Here is a 22,802-nt window from a genome sequence, read left to right on the forward strand (position 1 = left end):
AAAGATGCATGTACTTTTCCTCTTAGTCCTGAAATATTTGGGGTGTGTAGGTTCATGAATGAGGAGGATTGTGATATAGAAGCCCAGCACCTGAGGTCTTAGGTGAATGCATATAGGATAGAAAAAAGAAAACTGTCAATAAGGCAGAGATATACAGAGAGGAGGAGAGACAGAGAGGAAGATCATCCATCTGATGGTTCAATCCCCAAGTGAGCCGCAGCAGCTGGAGCTCCTCCAGGTCTCCCACACGGGTGCAGGCTCCCAAAGCTTTGTGCTGTCCTCAACTGCTTTCCCAGGCCACAAGCAGGGAGCTGGGTGGGAAGTGGAGCTGCCAGGATTGGAACTGGCACCCATAAGGGATCCCGGTGCATGCAAGGTGAGGGCTTTAATCACTACACTATCGTGCTGGGACTGGATAACTCCAGCATTTCAAGGCTCTTAGTTTAGCAAAGCCTTGGGTCCCCTGGTCTCCGCTTGATTGAATTCTGTTGTTATTCTTTCAGCACCCATTTCTCAGCCTTGTTCTTGTGCTGGTTCATGACAGTGAAACATAACTGACTGTTTCTAATAGTCTCTGAAAGGAGGGTGAGACTTTAATTCTAACTTTAAGGCATCAATGTATTAGTTTGCTAAAAATGCAGCTTTGAGGCAAGGGTTCACATTGGCTTTTAGTTTCACAATATTCCTCTATTTAATCCTCTTTATGCTCTCTGCACTGTTGCTGCTTAGTTCGGGATATTTTTCTTTGCCTTAGGCTTTTGTGGAAACCAGCATTATTGGCCATGGTCACATCTACTAAGTCCTTTGTCTTCCCTGTGTCCACTTCCCTCACATTTTCCATCCATCCTATATGCTTTTCCACTCCATCATGCCTTTGTCTTTGCCCTCTTTTCTGGCATTTTCCTTGCTCTCCTTGTTTGTTTTGTTCATATCGTAAGACCCGTTTCTCAAGTGCTGTCAATTAATGCCTATTCTGACTGCTCCTACCACTTCGATCTCATAGACATTACAACTCTTTGTATATGAGTTTGCAGAAATGGTTTCTATCTTTTCCCAAAATCTGCTGTCATTTCCTTGAGATAAGAGTTATTTGTTCTACATGTTTGCAGCCACAGTGCTTTGTATCAAGTTTTCACCAAAAGTTTGTTCAATGAATAAATGCATCAAAAGGCACACCTATCTATTGTGTTTCACAGGAAGAGATATCTCAGTATTTTTCCTCTTTCTTTTTTCATTAACATCAAAGGAAACTGGCCTTCTAATTCCCTCAAATGTTCAATAACACAGTCCTTGTTCTTTGCTATTTTATGCATCCAGGGGACTTCATCAGTTTGCTGATTTCCATATTTGTCTCTTCACATTCCTTCAGCTGGCATATTTCCTCTGTCGTCAAGTATTCAGGTCTTCATGCTTCATCCACAGTATCACCCCCCCCAACTCTGTTGCTCTTTCATGATTTGTGCCAGATCTTCCCATCAATTTCATTGCAAAACTCTCTTCAGTCTCCTTGTACAGCAGGTTACTGTTACATTGCACTTGCACACAAAAACAATATTTTTAATAAAAGAAATATTTTTTCTAGTTTCCATATCATTATTTAAAAAGGCCAACCAAAATTTTAAGAATTAGTACTGGTTAGGGCTCATCAAACATTATATTTTGTTCTTTTAAAGATTTACATATTTTTATTTGAGATAGAAACAGATTTTCTGTTCACTGATTTACTCCTCAAATATCCACAATGGCAGGAGCTGGGCCAATTTGAAGCCAGGAGCAAGGAACTTTCTTTGTGTGTCCCACATGGGTTCAGGAGTCCAAGTACTCTGCTGTTTTCCCAAGCATATTGACAGGAAGCTGGACTGAAAGTAGAGTAGCCAGGACTTGAACCGGCATTCATATGATACCAGTGTCACAATCAAAGGCTTGGCCTACTATGCCAGTGCCAGCCCTTTGTTGAACACTTTAGACAAATCTCTTTTCAGGCTGTTCAACTATTCTTTAGCTATATATGTAAAGTTCAGAGACTAGCCTTATAAAAAGTGTGTGGTTCCTACTCTGAGAAAAAAATGCACACTGTCCCTTTTTGCTTAGCTTTAGAAATTCAGATTTTAAGAATCCTACCATAGGCCCCAATTTAAAAGTCCTTGACAAAAATTTAGCAGTTACTGGAAGTGATTTGAAGATTTCAGATTTGCAGACCCAGCGCGGTGGCCTAGTGACTAAAGTCTTCACTTTGATGTGTCGGGATCCCATATGGGTGCCAGTTTTTATCCCGGCAGCCCCCCAGCTCCCTACTTGTGACCTGGGAAAGCAGCCGAGGACAGCCCAGAGCCTTGAGACCCTGCACCCGTGTGGGAGACCCAGAAGAGGATCTGAGCTCCTGGCTTTGGATCAGTGCAGCTCTAGCTGTTGCAGTCACTTTGGGAGTGAATCATCGGATAGAACATATTTCTGTCTCTCCTCCTCACTTTAACCACTTGCGCCACCACGCCGGGCCCTCTCTTCCTCACTGTATATATCTACTTTGCAATAAGAAAACAAGTAAATCTCTTTAAAAAAAGATTTCAGGTTTGTTAGTCTGTATTTCATAATTTTTCTGAAATTAAAATCGATTGCATTGAAAAAAACATGTTATGTGGTATGCTTAAAGGATTTTATCAAGTAAATTCATTGGGTAGCAAACTTGTCAGAGATTGACAGGCAGATTGGATTACAGATTACTATAGGGAGCAGGCAGAGTACCCGGGTTCAACTCCCAGCTCCAGTTCATGATGCCAGTGCCCTGGCTGCAGCTGGTGGGAGGCAGAGACTAGACTCCAGTTGCTCTCCTGGAAGACCTGCCTCTCACTCTTGGCCCTGGCCATCATACAATTGAGGAAAGAACCAATGGATCAGAGCAATTTCCATCTCTCTCAGATTGTTCAAATTAGAAAAAAATAAAAAGACAATAATTCAGCTTGCTCAGTTTTCACATCTGTTAAATGGAGTTATTAATATTAATCAGCCATTATGCTGCACAGATTAATAATTGCAGAATTCTAATAACTGTGCATCTCTTCTGCTCCCTCTGGGTAGTCTTTGTTATTTCTTCCTCGGTCTTGAAGCAGACATAATGCCACAGCTGTTACTTCAGCTATTCTGTTTTCTGTGAAAGAACACCTGCTTAGAATGTACCTAAGGAGTCATTCCTTTGTTTTTTTGATAATTAAAGTACTGCTATGGTGATGGCTGACATCTGGATTCACTTTTAAAGACCTCGCTGTATTTTTCTGGCTCCTAGGAGACTCATGAAGTATAATGCATTAGATGAAAATGTGGTGAAGTGCTTCATTTTGCAATGGCAATTTTACTCTTTCTTTGTTAGTTTCCCCCACTGCAATGAGTAAGAGCTGCCTCTATGTTGCTGTTGCTAAAAGATTAGAGAAGCCAAGTTGAGATACAGAAATTTAATATGTCATGTAACGCCTGATTTATTTTGATGCTGGCTTTGACTTGAATTAATAAACTTACTTGGGACTGCTGCACGGAATCAAAACCCTGAACTTAATTTTTGTAGAAACTATTTTGAAATCATTTTGGGGGGGGGGCAGAGAATGAAACACAGAAGTTTAACATCTCTATTTACCTATAGGAACAGCGAGAAATTTGGCAAAAATATTCCAATGTTCTATGTATTTTTTTAAGCTATGTTCCTTAGTCTCAAGCTTACTATACTGTCCTAGGTTTTGCTTCGCAAACAACTGAAGGTCACATCAACTACTCGTACATCTTGGTATTCTCGAAACCTGTTACTCACCGGTGACAAACGTTAAATAAAAAACATGTGTTCCCAATCAGGGCTCATTGCTGTTAGTAGCAGAGAACAATTCTGGCTAATTCTGGCTGAGTGAGCTGTAAACATTTTTAAAAAAGAAGTGGGAGAATTGGCCCAGAAAAGCCACTATTGTCCCACTAGGCAGTGCCATTGCTGCCACTATCATTGTCCACAAGGTCGCTTCTGCTGAAACTTCTGCTGAAGTAGAAATTGCACCCCATGAGCACAGACACTCCAAATGCAGATGCCTTTGTCAACAAATTGGTTTCCAAGCAAGCTGCTTCATACCTCAAGCAACTGATTTCCAATAAAAGTCCTTTGCAGATGGCTGACTGTGGAAAGGTTAGGTCACAGGTCTGCATCTTAGCCCTGGGGGTCTGGAAACATTTTCAGAATTAGCCTCAGGGAAGCAGCTCTTCAGGCTGGGAATTCCTTACACATAGCGAAAACATTCAAAACATTATGGACTGCCAGAAAATATGAAAATATTTACTGCAGAAGAGAATTAACATTGGTTAAGAGTACCTGCTAAGTTCCAGGGACTTTAAATTACATTATGTAGTATCATACACACAAAAAATATTTTTAGCTCTATTTTAATAATAACTGAGACTCGACAGGTTTACCACCAGCCTGGGAGCTGGGAGCATTTTCTTGGAAAAATGGATTCATGTCCAGGCTTTTTCCTTTCACATCTTTTCCTGTTTTACAATGTAAATCTGTTTCTCAATTTTAATGTATTTCTTTTTTTTTAAGGATTTATTCATTTTTATTGAAAAGTCAGATATACAGAGAGGAGAAAAGACAGAGAGGAAGATTTTCTGGCCATCGATTCACTCCCAAAGTGGCTGCAACTGCGCCAATCCAAAACCAGGAACCAGTAGTCTCTTCCTTCTGGGTCTCCCATGTGGGTGCAGGGTCCCAAAGCTTTGGGCCTTCCTTGACTGCTTTCCCAGGCCACAACTAGAGAGCTGGATGGGATGTGTGGCCATGAAGATTAGAATCAGCGCCCACATGGGATCCCAGTGCATGCAAGGCGAGGACTTTAGCTGTTAGGCTACTGCGCCAGCCCCCTTTAATGTATTTCTAAGCAGCTAGAAATAGTAGTGCTGAGTAGTAGGGTGAGCAGTCAGTGGCTGTATAGTAGAGTGGGTAACAAACAGGGCATTTTCTGTGAGTAAATACTGAAAAAGTAGCACAGAGACTAAAAATAGTTCCCTCTGTCATCATGTGACATTAATTCAAAAGTAATAATCAATGATAAAATAGTGTTTCTTGTTGAAGTGAACTCCTCTTCACTCCTTAGAACACCAATATACCTATATGTATCTATGCCACAAAGCTGGCCCATTAAGTTCTACATTGCATGAGTATCTTCAGAAATGAAGAGCAGAAGAAACAGGATAACTTATGTTATTTTATGGTATGTATGATGAATAAGTGGACAGTTCTGAAGTACTGTAACTGGAGAAAAAAGGATGATCTAATGATAATAAACCTGGGCAACTTGGCAAGATCTGCTTGCTCAGATTCTTCTCTATGTCCCTGAGTCTTCAGAGTTAAGGATGCTCCTTTCATTTGAGTGTAGGACAGGCACCTGTCACATGAGGGTAAAATGACCCACTTCACAAATTCAGAAAATGTTGGGTTTTATGGCCTGCCCCAAAAAACAATGTTTTCTCAAACACCATATCATGGGGTAGCATATCTTGAACCCTCATCAAGAGGAAGGATATGAATAATTGTGATCAGAAGGTAGGCTGTGGTAAATTATAAATACAGCTTATTTTTCACCCCTCTCTATAGCTCTTTATGAATATACAGTTTTTCTCATTAAAAGGAGGAATCTATTTCCCCATCCCTTGAATTAGGCTATACTTGTTTTCTATAATATGCCAGAAATGATAATGTGCAAGTTCCAAGTCCAGGTCTCACTTTGCTCACTTTCTTTAGGCTTTGTCACATGACAAAAAGCTTAGACCAGTCTCCTGGAGTAGAACCTGTTTAGAGGTGTTTAAAACACATTGAGTTTTGATAACCCTCCTTTCAAAAGGGAGAACCTAGTTCTCCTCTTGATATGACTTAGTAACTAGTTTTTAATTACTTCCCCTTCTCCCCAGCTGTATGTAATCATTAACTGACCTATTTCTACAGATTGCTATTCTGAACTCATACAATATACTGCCAGTTTCTTCCCCTAAGTATAATACTTTCAAAGTTCTTCTATATAGCATGTATCAGTACTTCCGTCCTTTTATTACTGGATATTACATTGTATAAACACATCACATTTATTAAGTCATTAGATTATGAACATTTAGATTATTTCTACTTTTTGGTTATCTTGAATGATGATGCTATGAACATTTATGAACAGCTTGCCGTGTGGATATATGTCTTCATTTCCCTTGCATAAATATGTGGGAGTAGAATTGCTGGGTCACCAGGTCAACCTATGTTTAATATTTTGAAAAATTACCAAACTGATTTCCAAAATGGGTACACCATTATTTCCAACAATGTACGAGCATTCCAACTTCTCAATATCACTGTCAATATTTGCTGTTGTTTTTACTATAGTGCTCTCGACAAAATATGACCTGCTAGTGCTTGTCTTTTTTTTTTTTTTTTTTAAAAAGTGCTTTTATTTTGTAAGGCAGAGTTACACAGAAGGAAAGACAGAAGAACATAGGGGGGAACTGGAAACACACACACACACACACACACACACACACAGAATGGAGGAGAGAAGACACTGGTTCCATCTATTGGTTCACTCTCTGATTGACCACAATGGCAAGAGTTGGTCCAGGACAAAGCTATGGAGCTTGGAACTTGATCCTGGCCTCCCACATGGACAGCAGGGGTCCAACCACTGCCTTCTTAGAGGCATTCTCCTGGAGCAAGATAGGAGATAGAACAGCAGGGGCTAGGACTGGCATTCATGTGTGATGTTGCTTTACCTACTGTATCAAAATGCCAGCCCTTCTTTTGGAATTTGGATTTTCTTAGTGGCTAATAACGATGATCATTTTCTTATGTGCTTATTGTATATTTGTATATATTCTGTGTAATGTCTATTCACATCTTTTGTACATTAAAAAACTGGGCTTTTTAAAAATGATAATTATTCTTTATAATTTCCTGATACAAGTCTCTTACCAGAGATGTGATCCAGACATTTTCTCTCATTTTGTGGACATTTTCTCTCATTTTCTACACTTGGAAATACCAGATTTTCAAGACAAGATTTAGTCTGGCCTATTTTTTCCCTTTGGTTTCTTATTAATTTCCTGACTGAGTCATAGGTCACACAGTAGCACCATTTGTGTCAAGAAGGTTTTTGATTTTCTTTTTCATTTCTTCAGTGACACATTGATCATTCAGTAGCATGTCACTTAATTTCATGTGGTTGTAAATTTTCCATTTTTCCTTCCTGTTGCTGATTTTATTTTATGGCTTTTCACTTAAGGGGAATTATAGTAACTGTGTAATAGAGACTATCATATCCAGATGTGATGAAACAATGCAGTATTCATGTTTACTTCCAAATCAAAGATGAACTCCCAATGAAACTGTTATATATATCTGGACAATAGGATACTTGATTGTCTGCCATTGTCCATACCTACAATGTCAGGATACACTTAACTAGCAGAATGATAGATTTATGACTGATTGTGAAGGACTACAGAATTGTAATGATATGGGGGAAATCAATTGGGGGCAGAAATTTAGGGAGGGGGGATGGAAAATCCCAGAGCCTATGGAACTATATCATTAAATAATAAAATAAATCAATTTAAAAAAGAAAAACAAACAAAATGACCATGTCATTTTTGCTTTGTCTTTAAGGTGTATGAAGTTAACAAATAGATATAAAGCCAACCCTACAATCCTGTGATAAATTTCATTTTGTCATGATGAATATAGGCACTGATGTTTTACTATGTTTTTAAACTATTCACTTTTTCCTATCTTTTAACAATCGGGAAAGTACAAAATAGGCAAATACTGTTGGCTCGCAATTGCATTTGAAGAATCACTGAGGATTAAAAATTATCTATGTAAAGTCTTGACATGCAGTGACTTGTATTTTGCAAGTATTTAAGGTACATGCTATAGGAACAGCACAAAAAGAGTCATTTAGCTAGTGAAACCTGATAAAACATAAGTTTTCAAACCCTCAAATAGTTTTATTCTCTTATTTTGCTTTTAATTTTTCTCTAATTAGCCCTGTTATAGGCAAAATTTGTTTAGAACTGAATATCTCATGTGAAGCTTGTTCATTTCCGCCCAATTTTGACACAGAGCTCAATAAAACACAAAAGTATCTTTTTGAAAACCAAGAATAAGTGAAAAGAGTTAAAAGCTCTTAGACTCAAAGAACATCAAAATGGATTTCAAAACAAGTTCCATAGAACATTACTTAAAATATTTTTAATCTCCATTCTTTTCCCTCTCAATCTCTCACAGAAAGCCACATTTCAAGGATTTCACTGTTTTACATCCCCTACCTTTCTGTAGCCATCCATTTTACTTTTTAGGAAAGAAATTGCCGATCCATGGCCTGTTAGCTTAAATTGAGTCTAGGCATGCATTTAATCCGATGTACTCTTTAACGCACAGATTTAACTAGATGCCAAGATTTGTGTGTTGGCAAATGGCACTTAAAATATTGTGTAACTGATTTCTCTTAAAGAACCTGAGGTTTTGCAAAATGTTGCTTTACATTTTACAATTGACTGCGAGTGAATGGTGACTGCCTCCCTGAAATATGACATGTCCAACTGTTCCACCACTGTCTTTCCTATTCCCTTTTATGGCCAATTATAGTATTTGTGATATGCATACAGAGTTTGAGGCTTTTGTATTTTAATGCTGTCCTTTTCCATGTAAATCGCTCTTTTTCAGATCCCTTCCCATTTTGCAAAAAGTTCCCATTATACTGGATAACAAAATTTCTTATCAGCCCACAGGATACTTCGAGAATGATCTGAGGATGAGGACAAGGAGTAGCTTCTTGGGCATTATTATCTTAATAAAACCCCTTGTGAAAAAAAAGTGCATTGTCAGGAACTCACCACACATGACATGGACACTTCAACTGTTCAGATATTTTACTCTCGTTCCACAGGGCTCTTGTGAGGCTGTACAAATCCATGACTGTGGAAAAAAATTTTGAGGTGACTTTAGTCTGTTTTTCTACCTTTTGCAACCTTTATTGGTATCTCTCAAATACCTCAATTTTCCTAGAGATGATAGGAGTTCCTTAATATTTGCTACAGTTAGCTCTCTGTGTATTTCGCGGGAGTTCCCCATTCCTTTAAACAGGGATAGACTTTACTTCAAGGTCAACGTAAAAAAATCGCAGAAAATCTAAAACTGCATTTGCAAACGTGTACATGTCTGGATTTCTAGGTTATTATCAATTAGCAATTAGCTAGACTGTTTACTTACAAAACTTACAGCCTGAGGTAAAGGAGAGAGACCCCTCAGCCAGGGCCTACAGAAGACTCACTTGCTGTTACACCTCTGAGGCTGTCTCCTTTTCAGGGCTCGGTAGACTAAATCAGCTTCACCTCAAAGATGAATCTCCTGTATCGAGGAACCGTGTCTACCCAAAATTATATTAGCGGATTATTGGACAGCAACCCGTCAGGCGCTCCCACTGGTGCGCATGCGCTACAGCTGCCGCCCGCTCGCACTCGGAGGACTCCACTACTTTGCCTCGGCTCTTCCCCGGCTTCCTCTGGACTGGCGTTCGAACTTCCCGGCTCCGGCAGAATCCACCAATCACACACGTCCTCGCTAAGACCACGCCCCTCGCCTCCCACCTCCGGGAAGGAGAGCCCGAGCGCGCGCTCACCCCTCCTCCCTTGACGCACGGCGGCGCGCGGACGTCGGCTTCTGACGCCGCCGTCACCCTCGCCGGCTCCCGCCGGCCCGGGCTGCCCCCGCCGGCCGTTGGGCCGCCTGCTGGAGTCGGTTCCTCAGGACCCCCGCCTCCCAGCCGCTCTCGCGGCGGCGACCCATGTGGGGGTCACGACTGCTGCGGTCGCCGCTGCTGCTGTTACTGCCGCAGCTCGGAATCGGAAACGCCCCGTCCTGTTGTCAGGCCAGAAGCATGAACTCGGGCGGCTCCGGCAGCTCGCCATGCCCCCTCGCTGCCGAGGGGCGCCGCCAGCCGTGCCTGCAGCTGTCCACGGTGCCGGGAGCCGAGCCGCAGCGAAGCAACGGGGTGCTCCTGCTGGCGCCGGCTGGGGAGGGACGGGAGCGGCCGGGCCTCCCCGGGGTCTCGGCGAAGGAGGAGCCCCAGCCGCCGCCCCAGCATCACGTCCTCTATTTCCCCGGGGATGTGCAGGTAATCCGAGGCCCGCTCAGGCACCTGCTTCCTCCACCTGTGCTGGTCTGCCACTACTAGCTCTTCCCTCGTGGCTGTACCCAGGTTCCTGGCCTCGTCTGGACACACCTACACGTGCACTCACGGGGGGTGGGGGTGCTTTTCGGTTTCTCCATGAAACCCCAAACCCTGACCCCGATCCCCTAGAACTCTGCGAGGTGCGTGTCTCTGGAGGGCTGCGCTCTGATGCAGCAGCCTCCAGTCCAGGCTTCGAGGGGGTGGGGTTTGAGACAGGGAATGAGGCACTCCGTGCGTGCTCATTTTGCAACTTGGTCCTTAAAGGAACTCAGTATGTGTGTTGGACAGGGAACAGAGAAATGGCTTTTAAATTAACTTGCAGTGTGTAGAAAATGCTGACTGATTAAAAAGCAAAGCCAATAAGAAACCCATTGCATAAGTATGTCGTTTTGTAACCGTGAAAGGAAGGGAAAAAAAAAAAAGGTAGAACAGCTATTGCCAGTCTTGCCAATGTTTTAATGCTCACTTAAATTCTGCACTTTCGTATATGATTTAATCTATTTCCATGGTGGTGATTGCCCCGGAAGTTGGAGCTTAATCTAAAACTGATATGGTAGCCATTAACCGTATGTGGTTATGTAAACTAATTGAAACTAAATAAAACTAAAAGTTTTAGCCTCAGTTATATAAGCTTCATTTTGAATGTTCAGTAGCTGCAAATGGCTGTGGGTCTGTACTGGATAGCAATGTCTGTGGTACATCACAGAAAGGTCACTTAGGACTAATTAGCTAGCTATGTTTCTTATCCCTAAAACAATATTAGTTTGCTATTTCTTTTTTTCTTTTTTAAGATTTATGTCTTGATTTATTTTGAAAGTCAGGCATACAGAGAAGATGAGAGACAAAGATCTTACATCTGCTGGTTCACTCCAGAAGTGGCTGCAACAACAACCAGAGCTCAGCCCATCTGAAGCCAGGAGCCAGGAGCCTCTTCCGGGTCTCCCACGCAGGTGCAGGGTCCCAAGGCTTTAGGCTGTCCTCGACTGCTTTCCCAGGCTGCAAGCAGGGAGCTGGATGGGAAGTGGGGCTGCTGAGATTAGAACCATTAATGTATATGGGATCCTTGTGCAAGCAAGGTGAGGACTTTTCGTTGCTAGGCTACTGTGCTGGGCCCAGTTTGCTGTTTTTTAATTGATGCTTTAAATGATAAATTTGGGCCCAGTGCAGTGGCCTAGCAGCTAAAGTCCTTGCCTTGAATGTGCTGGGATCCCATATGGGTGCAGGTTCTAATCCTGGCAGCCCCACTTTCCATCAGCTCCCTGCTTGCAGCCTGGAAAAGCAGTCGAGGAAGGCCCAAAGCCTTGGTACCCTGTACCCACATGGGAGACCTGAAGGAAGTTTTTGGATCCTGGCTTCGGATCGGCATAGCATTGGCCGTTATGCTCACTTGGGGAGTGACTCATCGGACGGAAGATTTTCCTCTCTGTCTCTCTTCCTCTCAGTATATCTGACTTTTTAATAAATAAATAAATAAATCTTTAAAAAAATTATAAAGCCATAGATGGAAGTCAGATAGTAAATTTTTTTTTCCCCCTTGCAATTCTGCCTTGTTGACTATTCATAAGAACTATGAAAAGGCTTTTAGTTTCAAGGAAGAAAATTACTCCATTGGGTCCCTCATGCCGACATTGGGAAAACTGGGGAGGAGGCGGGAATTCTAGCCATGACTTCTGGAGATTGGATTGGTTAACTGCTGCCAGCATGCCTACAATAATGATGATGATGATGATGATAGCAATGACAACATTTGAGAGCGAGAGAGCTCTGCCCGCTTCTGGTTTGCGCCCCAACGTCTGCCTGCAGTAGCTGGGACTTGAGCTATCCATGTTGTCACTTGGGCAGCAGGGACACAGCTCTTTGAGCAATCAGCCGCTGGGTCCCAGTGTCTGCCCCAGCAGGAAACTGGAAGAGGGTAGGAGCCAGAGCTGGGACTCTAAGCCACAAACTCTGATGTGGGGTACAGTGTAAGGTGAAATTAGATGCTTGCCCCAGTGGCTGATAGGTATAGAGCAGCTGTGAAGTGTTTAAGAGTGCCAGCCAGATGTAAGCATTTGCATGGGTCCATAATGCTCTACCTGTAGTTTGAATGCAGGTTGAGCATTCCTTAGATTGAGCATTTATTGAGCATACAAGATCAAAATGCTCCTTTGCACTTCTCAGCCTTTTGGTAGTATAGTGCAAGCATAGAACAAAAATCAAAACACTCCAACAAAACACAAACTATTTGAGTTCCAGTGTGACACCAGAATGGAAAAATCCACATCATGAAACTTTATTTAGGCTACAAAATTACTTAAAAACAGTAAAAGGTTCAAGGTGTGTGTAAAAGTCAGTGAAGCATAAATGAATTCTGTGCTTAGACTTGAGTCACATCCATAAGATATATTATTCTCTGTGTAAATATCCCACATCCAAAACACATCTGGTCCCAGGCATTTTGGAAAAGGGATACTTAACCTGTATCACCTCTTTTTGCTTTAAGATCATCCACTGCTTTGTCCAGCCCAGGACTTTCACACTTTTGGAGAGTGATTGGCTGTGAGTTTATGCAGAATATGAAGTGCTGCAGAAGTCCTAGGTCTTTTAGAGAAGAAACAGAACAAAACAAACGTAGGTTCTGAGGCCAAATTGCACAGGTTGCTCCACATGCCATACCTCTGATGAGTGAAATTCATGGCTCATCCGTCAGAGAGTCGAGTGGCTTCAGTGTATCTGCAGTAGTCAGAATCATTGTTTAAAAATATAAATCAAACATGCCATAGCTGTCTGCAAAGCTTCAGTCACTCCCCATCCCCTTCATAGTGCCACCTTTGACCTGACTGGCATTCCTGCCCTCTGCTTCCTCCCAGGGTTCCTCCTCTCTTCCTTGGTCTCCTTGACTTTGATGGCATGGCCCCAACAAGTCAGGCTCACTGCACTTGAGGTTTGTATATGAGGCAGGTGTTTGGTGTAGGTTTAGGACCTCATTTGGGGTGCTGTACTGCCCTCTGTTTGAGAGCTTGGGTTCAAGTCCTAGTGCTGTTCATCCTAGTCTGCACCTGGGGATGCGCAGCAGGTGACAATTGCTCAAGCATTTGGTCCCTGCCACTCACGTGGGAGATCCAGTTCTCAGTTCAAATAAACAAAACTTTTTTTTTTTTTTTAAAGATTTGCATTACCACCTGAATAGGTTTCCTGTACATGCTTTGGGTTTTGTTATCGCTTTCAAGACTGTACAAGAGTCCCTAAATGATAAGCGCCTGTGTGTTCATTCACCGATCTATCTGAAGCTTCGTGATTGACCTGTACTCAGTATTCACTTGAATTGTTGGCATGAGTATGTGTGCAGGGTACTTAAGAAGGTCCTTGGGAAAATGGAATTAAAACCAAGTTTGTTATGATGCAAAAACATTAGAATTCTGTGTATATTTTTAAAGATTATTTTTATTGCCAAGTCAGATATAAAGAGAGGAGGAGATACAGAGAGAAAGATCTTCTATCCAATGATTCACTCCCCAAGTGACTGCAATGGCTGGAGCTGAGCCAATCTGAAGCTAGGAGCCAGAAGCTTCTGTGTCTCCCACACAGGTACAGGGTCCCAAGGCTTTGGGTGGTCCTTGACTGCTTTCCCAGGCCACAAGCAGGGAACTGGATGGGGAAGTGGGGCTGCCGGAATTAGAACTGGTGCACATATGGGATCCCGGCATGTTCAAGCCAAGGCTTTTAGCTGCTAGGCCACTGTGCTGGGGGGCCCTGTGTATAGTTTTTTAATACCTGCATTTTTCATGAACTTTTTAAAGATCCCTTTTTTTGTAGATTTCAACTCTAAGTTGCATTTTCCATGAACATTTTGAAGTACCTTCATTTAGTTCAGCAGTGCTTGATGTATGTTGACTGTCATCAGAAAATGCTATTCAGATTCTGCATCTGTACTTGTACACTTGATTCTTTCAGGCCTGATACTTACTGGTACGGAATGTTCCCTGTTACCTACTTTTTTCTGTGTCAATTCATTGGGAATGGTTGTTTGGGTTTCTATCATGTATAGATTAAGTTAATTTTTTTTATAGCTTTATTTGAATAAAGATTGGACAGGTTTAAGGCTGAGCAGAACTTTGAAAGATGTTAAAAGTCTTGCCTCATCTTGACACTAATTCATTATTTGTCATTAATTGGAATGATTTTTTCATGTAAGTTTAAATCTTTCCAGTTACTGTTACTCTCAGTATTCCTTTTGTGTGTCCTTTTGAACTCTGTGCTTGTCCTTTATTACTGTAATTAGGCAAACTGAGGCCATAGCAGTTTATATTTCTCTAGGTAGCTCTTCATTTTTGTTAACCAGGATTTTAGAGAGGGATCATGAGTTGCTTTTTTGTTTTTTTCTTTTTTTATGTAGATGATTTCCAATTCTGAGTTATTTTAACTTTTTAAGGGTTTAGAATTGCACTTTTTTTTTTTTTTTTTAAGATGAGGGAGAGACAGTGGTGGTTTACTCTCCACACTGCAGTGGCTGGAGCCTCTTGCAGATTTCCCACGCAGGTTCAGGAGCCCAGGGTTTTGGGCCATCCTCCATTGTTTTCCCAGGCATGTTACCAGGGTGCTGGATCCAAAGTGGAGCAGTAGGGACATAAACTGGCACCCCTTGGGATGCCTGTGTTACATCAGCTATCATATGAACGCTGTCTCTACAATACATTCAGAATCTGACTTCTTATTTCCTCACTTTACTACCACTCTGATTTAAACTTCCTTTTACCACCAAGATTTTATTTCAGGGTTCCACCCTCTCTAAAATCTTACACTCCTTTCCCCTGCTTACACTTGTTACGAAATAAGGTTTGTCCTGTCCAGCCATCTAGGCACGTGTGCTAATGGACTAGTTGCAATATTGTCCATGTAATTGAGGAAGTTAAGTTTTTAATTCAGTTTAATTTCAGTGGATTTAAATTTAAAAGATGATATTCAATTCAGTTCCTGGAAAACTTTTAGTATATTTGGAACAACTTAGGGTATGTGAATCTGCTTTTTTAAACTGCAAATTTTACAAAATCTAAATTCAGATCAAGTATTTCCGATGAAGATTTAGCGTCCAAATTGAGATTTGCTTTAAGTGTAAAATACTCACTGGATTTCAGACTTAGTAAGAAAAACAAAAGTAATAATCTTCTATTAACTTTGATTACATGCTGAAATGGCAACATCCTAGATAGATTGGGCCTAATAATTATTAAAAAGTTTCACTTATTAATGTCTGCCACTCCTAGCAACTTTTCTGCGTGGTTCATGTTATAATTCTTTTGGAGGGTGCTGTTGTCGTTTACTTCTAGAGTTAAGCTGTTTATCCTGGCACTAGAATGTAAGCTCCATGTGGGCAGGATTGGATTCTTTCTGTTTTCCTGCTCAATCAGCAATTCCCCAACAAATTTGCTTGAATTTGAATGAATTACTACTTTAAAAAATGCATTATGAATAAAAAGTAAGACAAACTGTATGTACGTACTGGAACATAAATAATATTATATATATTTATAGATATATAATAATCTATATAGATATACATATACTTCTTAGCTTTAAGTAAAATCCAAATATGAAAAGGCAAAGGATATGGCTGGGCAAGAGGGGAAATCCAGATGGCTAATAAAATTTCAGCTTCATTCCCATTTTCAGCAAGTCCATACTTGAATGAATTATCCTGTGCTTATAAATTTCACATAAAAAGTATTCTTCTGTGGAGGGTATTTTTTTTAATATCACTAACCTTAAACTGAATATTCTTGACCTCATAATTCCATTTCTAGATTATTTTTAAGGATGCAGTGACAATTGTATGAGAGTTTAAAATATTGTTCATTCAGGCTTTTGTAATACTAAAAGTGTTCAGGTGTTCAAGAAATCTAAAAAGGTATTAGGGCAGGATGGCAGCTTAATAAATGGGAAATATTTTAAAAGTTTGGCAAAAAGTCTTACTGAACCAAATTTATATTTTAGCTGTCGAGAAAGTTGATCATATGTATGTTAAACAGAATTTTTAAAACATGTCTATAGTCTTTCCAGATTCTCATTTATAAAAGTCTTACTATTCTATGTTGATATCTTTTACCTTTTCTCTTGATGAATTTGAGGCTTTTTAGACTGAAGTGAATTAAAATCTAAAATACTGTCAGAATTATCGTTTTCCTGTTTAGTGCTTTAACAGAAACATCAGTTACAGTGTCCTTACTTTCCTTATAATACAAAGTACTGGGAAAGTATTTTGTGGGAATAGTTTCATGTAAATGTGTTAATACTTACTTCATTTTCTTACTTTTCAGAATTATCATGAAATTATGACTCGTCATCCTGAAAATTATCAGTGGGAAAACTGGAGTCTAGAAAATGTTGCCAGCATTTTAGCTCACCGATTCCCCAATAGTTACATTTGGGTGATAAAGTGTTCCCGGATGCATTTGCACAAATTCAGCTGCTATGACAATTTTGTGAAAAGCAACATGTTTGGTGCTCCAGAACACAGCCCCGACTTTGGAGCTTTTAAGCACCTCTATTCTTTATTAGTGAATGCTTTTAACTTGAGTCGTAACAGTTTGCTATCAAAGAATGTGAATGTGTGGAATAAGGACTCCAAAACATCTAATTGTAGACCCAATTCTCCCACTACTAATGGTTGCCAAGGAGAAAAAGAGAGGACCTGTGGAAAATTTAATGAGTCTGCCATGGAATTTTACCCACCGTCACTAAATGGTGCATCATTTACTTTGATTGGATTCAGTAAAGGTTGTGTTGTTTTAAATCAGTTGCTTTTTGAAATGAAAGAAGCCAAGAAAGACAAGAACATAGATGCTTTCATTGGAAGCATAAGAACGATGTACTGGCTTGATGGTGGTCACTCCGGAGGAAGCAATACTTGGGTTACTCATCCAGAAGTCTTGAAAGAATTTGCACAAACAGGGATTGTTGTTCACACCCACGTAACACCTTACCAAGTGCATGACCCCATGAGATCTTGGATTGGAAAGGAGCACAAGAAATTTGTTCAGATACTTGAGGATTTTGGAATGCAGGTGACTAGCCAAATTCATTTTGCAAAGGAGACTCCTTCCATAGAAAATCACTTTAGGGTTCATGAGGTATTTTGAGACCTATAAGAATTCTCTTGTTCTTGCCTAGAACATAAGCACTTTCAGTGGTATAAATTCAGACAATGAGATGTAACTTGTAAGTGAATTATTTTTGATGATATGTGTAAGTGCATTTCTTCAGTTAATAGGAATTCATAGGTGCATTGTCATTTTGCGATGGGGTAAACATACATTCCTAAAATATGTGTAATGTACAATGGTGTTCTTTGCTTATGAATATGAGCAGTTTTAAGTTTGGTTACATTCAAATTACTTAATTTGAAATCTAAAAAGGTGGTTTGTGATAATCCCTTAGGAAATATAAAAGTTGTTAATATAGTCCCTAATGGTAACTAACATTGTTGGAATTAGTTGATTTCCTGAATGATTTCAAATAATTTTGATGACATTAAAACAATTAGTTCAGAAACCTGAGAACATTTCCTTTCTCTTCAGAGCAAAGCACATGATTTCCCATCTGGAATTAACTATTCTGCCTCTTGTATTCCTAACTTACAGACACATTACTAATGTGCTAACAACTGTTTCTTAAAGAGTCAAAATACTACACCTCAGCACTATGGCTCAATTTTTAAGTATTTATTTGAGATACAGACACAGACGAAGATAGCTCCCAATGCTGATTCACTATTCAATGCCTCTGACTGCTGCAATTCGAACAGGCTGAGACTGCAAGCCCACGCTTGGTCTAGGTCTCCCTGTGGGTGTCAGGAGCCTCACTTACAGGGACCACTCCCAGGGTTTAAATTAGCGGAAGTAGGAGCCAGAGCCAGGTACTGAGATAGGTATTCCATGTAGGATGCTAGTATCTCAATCAATGACTTAATCTTTAGGTCATATGCCAAACCTGTGGCTTAATGTTTAATTGGTAGTTTTCAATTATTTTAGGTAAGACAGTTTGGAGTTTGTTGAATCTTGGCCCCAAAGTATTTGTTTTGGAGAAAATGGTTTAAATTGACCATAACTATGTATATACATATATTTGATAAAAAACATACTACAGAACAGATTTCAAATTCATTATATCATCTTTGAAAGAGACCGACTTTGGTAAAATAAATATATAATGCTGTATTAGTTAGTGCTGTATTGAAAAGGAGACATATTCCACAGACCTAAATCAATGTTCCTCTAGAAGCATGATTTTGTCTGCCAAAAGAAAATAGCTCTCTTTGGCCAAAATGCAAAATTTCACTGCTATAAGAAAAGTTATAAGGGAAAGTTTGAAGACACAAATGATTTAGTTTTGGCTGAAAAACTGAATTTGCTTAACACTGCTACATAATCTGGGTGAAGTTTCCTTCTGCCCGTTTTTCCTGACCTAGATAAATATATTTTGAGAAACCAAGACCTAATGAGTTTGAGCCTACACTGAACTGAAACAGTGGTATGTTTACAATGAACGGTGAACAGTCACTACTTGTATATTAGTAATTAGCTTTTACAGTCATGGAGTAACTAAGCAGGAAAAGTCTGAGGCTTCATCCTGATCCAGTGGATCTTCATTTGCAAAACAATATGGAATAAAAATGATTTCCAATTTCTTAGAATTATATCTAATGACTTTTTACATTCCAAGTGTTCAAACTTATGAGATAAAATTCTTATCAGATGCTTAAAAATATTTTTGATGTTTAAATAATTCTATACACTACAGGGGAATATTTTTAAAGCACTTTTATATTAGTGTCTTTAAATCCCTGCTGTTGTTTTTTTTTTTTTTTGAGACCAAAAAATTCCTGTCAGGTTAGTCTGATTTTAACGTATTTTGCCTTCAAAGCCACTATGATTGGGTGGCTTTTTTTTTTTCCCAATGTAATAATCCTAGGTTAAATTCACTTCTTTTTTTTTTTTAAAAAGATTTATTTTTATTGGAAAGGCAGATATACAGAGATGAGTAGAGACAGAGAGGAAGATCTTTTGTCCGATGGTTCACTCCCCAAGTGACTGCAATGGCCGGTGCTGCACCAATCCAAAGCCGGGAACCAGGAAACTCTTCTGGGTCTCCCATGAGGGTGTAGGGTCCCAAGGCTTTGGGCTGTCCTTGACTGCTTTCCCAGGCCACAAGCAGGGAGCTGGATGGGAAGCAGGGGCGCCGGGATTAGAACTGGCACCCATATGGGATACCAGCATGTGCAAGGCGAGGACTTTAACCACTAAGCTATTGCACCAGGCCCTAAACTCACGTTTTTAATGTAAAATAGCTGGGTTATCATTCAACAGAGTGGGTAAAGACAGACACTTCTATTCACAAGATTAACTGAAATAGGCAAGAGTTTTAAGATATTCATTCGTAGCATTTGAAATATTTAAAAATCTGAGTGCTTTAGCTATCCAGTCCTGTAAATGCTTATTTCCAAATGGTGTACGTTGAATGGATATTAATAACATTTGAGAACATAGGACTACATCACATCAAAATAAGACAACATGAAAAAGTATAAAAGTGACCGATATTCAGATGTTTTCAGTCTAATATTTCAAACTGATCCTTTCTCTGCATTTGTTTAAAACTGTTACTGTAAAATGTTAGTGTATCCTTTTAAATCGTGCCTTTGTCTTGAGTCAGTTGAGGAAAGTGTCTTACAAATACTGTGACAGTCGTTGCTCCACAGCATGAATGTATAATGGTATTAAAGGTAATAATCCCCTGTTGCTTGGATGTGTCTCATATTGTGTTAAAAGTTTAGATTATTTGAAAGGAAGCTATTTGTGTCTATATTGTCTATTTTCTATTAACTTACATTTTTCTTTTTTTCCAAATGAACTCATCTCTTTTCCCTTTGCTCCATAGAGGTTTGAATTGCATTCTTCCCTCCCCAACCCGTTGAATTTCCTGAAGAGGATCTCTCACATATCTATATTCCTTTAGCTGCATCTTTCACATAGTATCTTAGTGCCTCTCAAGGAAAAAGTAACCAGTGAAGATGCAGCATCAAGTCCCAGCATGTCAGTATGAGTAACAGACTAGAAGTTAAAATATGAAGCAGGTAGTAATATTTGTGATTTTAGGTTCCGTTAAGAAACGTGGTAGAGGATGTGATATGGACTTTGTAAACTCATATTTCTGTTTGAAAGGCAGAGAGGCCTAGGAAGCTCTCAGACCATGTAGAAGAGATGGCCAGTGACTTTTGATGGTCTTTCTAGTATCCTGTCTAATGGAACTTAATTAAAAGGGATACAGCCTAGGTGTATTTAAGACACCAAATATTCACAGCTTATATGCTACAAGCAAGACTTGTTTTTTTTGGTTAATTGTAGATTTAGCTTCATTGTCTTAGGTGACTTTTTATAGGTGCAGGAAAGGCTCATTAACTAAAGTTCTTCCCAAAGGTTCACGTACCTGTTGCTCAAATGGATGAAGGACACTAATGAAGCTTTGTTCACTGTTTCCCTTGTTTTAGTATCTCATACAAAGGAGAAACTTGATATTAATTCCTGAATAGAAAGCATTCCAGGGTATTCATATACTAAGACAAAAACCATTGATGTTCCCGAAAAGCTAGTAAGTACATTCCAGAATATTTTGAAAGGTTAATGTGAACAAAAATTCAAATGCAAAAACTGAATTCTAGTCATCCTACCTAGTTATTCAGTCTCTTGCAGGAAACCACTATCACTGGTCTCTTGTAAATTCTTGCAGAGGTAATTCTATGCATTTGCATATCAATGTTTACACAGTGTCACTTGTCATCTATTCAAAAGCTTTTGAGATGTGCTGCACATAAAGGAGAAGAAAATGAGAATCTGGTCATTGCCACTGTAGTCCGAGTTTCTGTCACAGCTGTGTGAGCATGGACACTCACCTGTGCAATCTGGGTTAATTAAATGTTCTGAGATCCCTTTCGACAATAACATTATATGACTTGAAATTCCTAAGAAGATGCAACATAATCTGTATGTTGCTTTACGCATTAAAAACAAACATTTCATTTGGTCTTAACCCAGCAGGCAGAAAATATTATGTTTAGTGTGTATTTATCAACCAATCCTAGCATCAGGGATGATGACCAGGGGGTCACCGCTGTGGCACAGTAGATAAAGGCTCTGGTTTGAGCGCTGGCTGCTCTGCTTGTGTTCCAGCTCCCTTCTAATGTTCCTAGAACAGCAGAGAATGGCCCGAGTCCCTGGGATCCTATACCTCTGTGGGAGACCCAGAGGAAAACTCCTGGCTGCTGGTACTGGGTCGGTTTAGCTCTGGCCATTGTGGCCATTTGGGGAGTAAACCAACAAATAGATCTCTCTGTAAATCAAAAACAACTTCCAAAAGCTAAGTTCCAGCTTTCTAAATATAATTTATTTTAAATTAATGTTTGAAAGGCACGCTGTCCATCTGATAGTTCATTCTGAAGATGTACCTACAAGGCTGGGCTGGGCTGGGCAATTTGGAAGCTGGGAACTCAGTCCAGGTCTTCTGCATTGCACTAGTGGCTAGAATCCAATCACTTGAGCCATCACTGCTACTTCCAAGGTCTGCATTTGCAGGAAGCTGCACTCGGGAAGGGCAAGATGCTGACCTTAGGTACTCCAATGTCAGACACAGCAATCAACTGGCAACTTACTCCTGGGCTAAATGCCCACCTTGAAGATAGTAACAATGCAAAGGGACTTACCTCAAATCTGTCAGCAAAGAAGGAATGTAATTCAATGGAGTAACCAGCAGTAGTCATTGACTAAGTACCTGCCCTTGAATGATCTCCTTGCATTTTTATCTTAAAGATGACTACAATAGTTTATTAAACAGTTTGTTTAACTTGTTTTACATCATCTAATTTGCTTCCATAAATTAAGTGAAAATAACAATCTGTTCACTTGCAAGTAAATTTGTTCCTGTGTGACTGAATTTGCACTTAATCCTTATTGTTATAAGTTTTACATATTTATCTATTTTTGTTTTTACTATGCAACCTAAGAGTGATTTTTTCCTTTACTGACAGAAAAACAACTAGAGTTTTTATTTATACTAAAGTATTATCAAATATCAAAGTTTTATAATTATATCTGGCTAATATATTAAGGCAATTTCTTTTCTGTAACATTTATTTCTCTTTGTTGTCCTTAGTCACCAAGTCTCTCCACAGATGCCCAGGAAACACAAATTCTTAAATATCTTTTCCCCTTGTATTGCGCTATAATTTTTTAATGCCTAAAACTAATTTAGTTACAAACTGATACATGAGAGGGTAAATGAACTTTAATAGAGAAAATATTTTTCTATAATTAAATGAATCAAATTGATTTGCTTATGAATTGCTCTATTTGGACACATTTGTGTTTAATAAATATATTTGGTTTTCTTCAGCGACTTACTGTCTTAAATGACAACATTATTAGGATTTCTCATTCATCATTATTAAACAATTCTTTCCTTAAAAGGGATAGGTAAAAAATTTAGTGAGGAATAACTTAGGTTAAGGTACAAATATATAAACTAATCTATTTTCTATCC

At 39.5% G+C, this 22,802-nt stretch overlaps 1 protein-coding gene across 1 annotated transcript; it reads left to right on the forward strand.

Annotated features, from left to right (window-relative positions):
* The first annotated feature begins 9,800 nt into the window (after positions 1-9,800).
* On the forward strand, positions 9,801-17,767 carry CUNH2orf69 (chromosome unknown C2orf69 homolog). The gene is made up of 2 exons (XM_040971941.1): positions 9,801-10,178; positions 16,529-17,767. The coding sequence occupies exons 1-2, from the start codon at positions 9,849-9,851 to the stop codon at positions 17,348-17,350; spliced, it is 1,152 nt and encodes a 383-aa protein (XP_040827875.1). The 5' UTR covers positions 9,801-9,848; the 3' UTR covers positions 17,351-17,767.
* The last annotated feature ends 5,035 nt before the right edge of the window (positions 17,768-22,802 follow it).

This window comes from Ochotona curzoniae, unplaced genomic scaffold, assembly GCF_017591425.1.
Source record: "Ochotona curzoniae isolate NIBS_2020 unplaced genomic scaffold, NIBS_Ocur_1.0 contig_2210, whole genome shotgun sequence".
NCBI lineage: Eukaryota > Metazoa > Chordata > Mammalia > Lagomorpha > Ochotonidae > Ochotona > Ochotona curzoniae.

Excerpts from the sequence above, each read along its gene's own strand:
- CUNH2orf69 (XM_040971941.1), top strand. The coding sequence starts at position 9,849 with ATGTGGGGGTCACGACTGCTGCGGTCGCCGCTGCTGCTGTTACTGCCG. Across the intron at positions 10,179-16,528 it reads ATTTCCCCGGGGATGTGCAG|AATTATCATGAAATTATGAC; the intron begins GTAATCCGAGGC and ends CTTACTTTTCAG.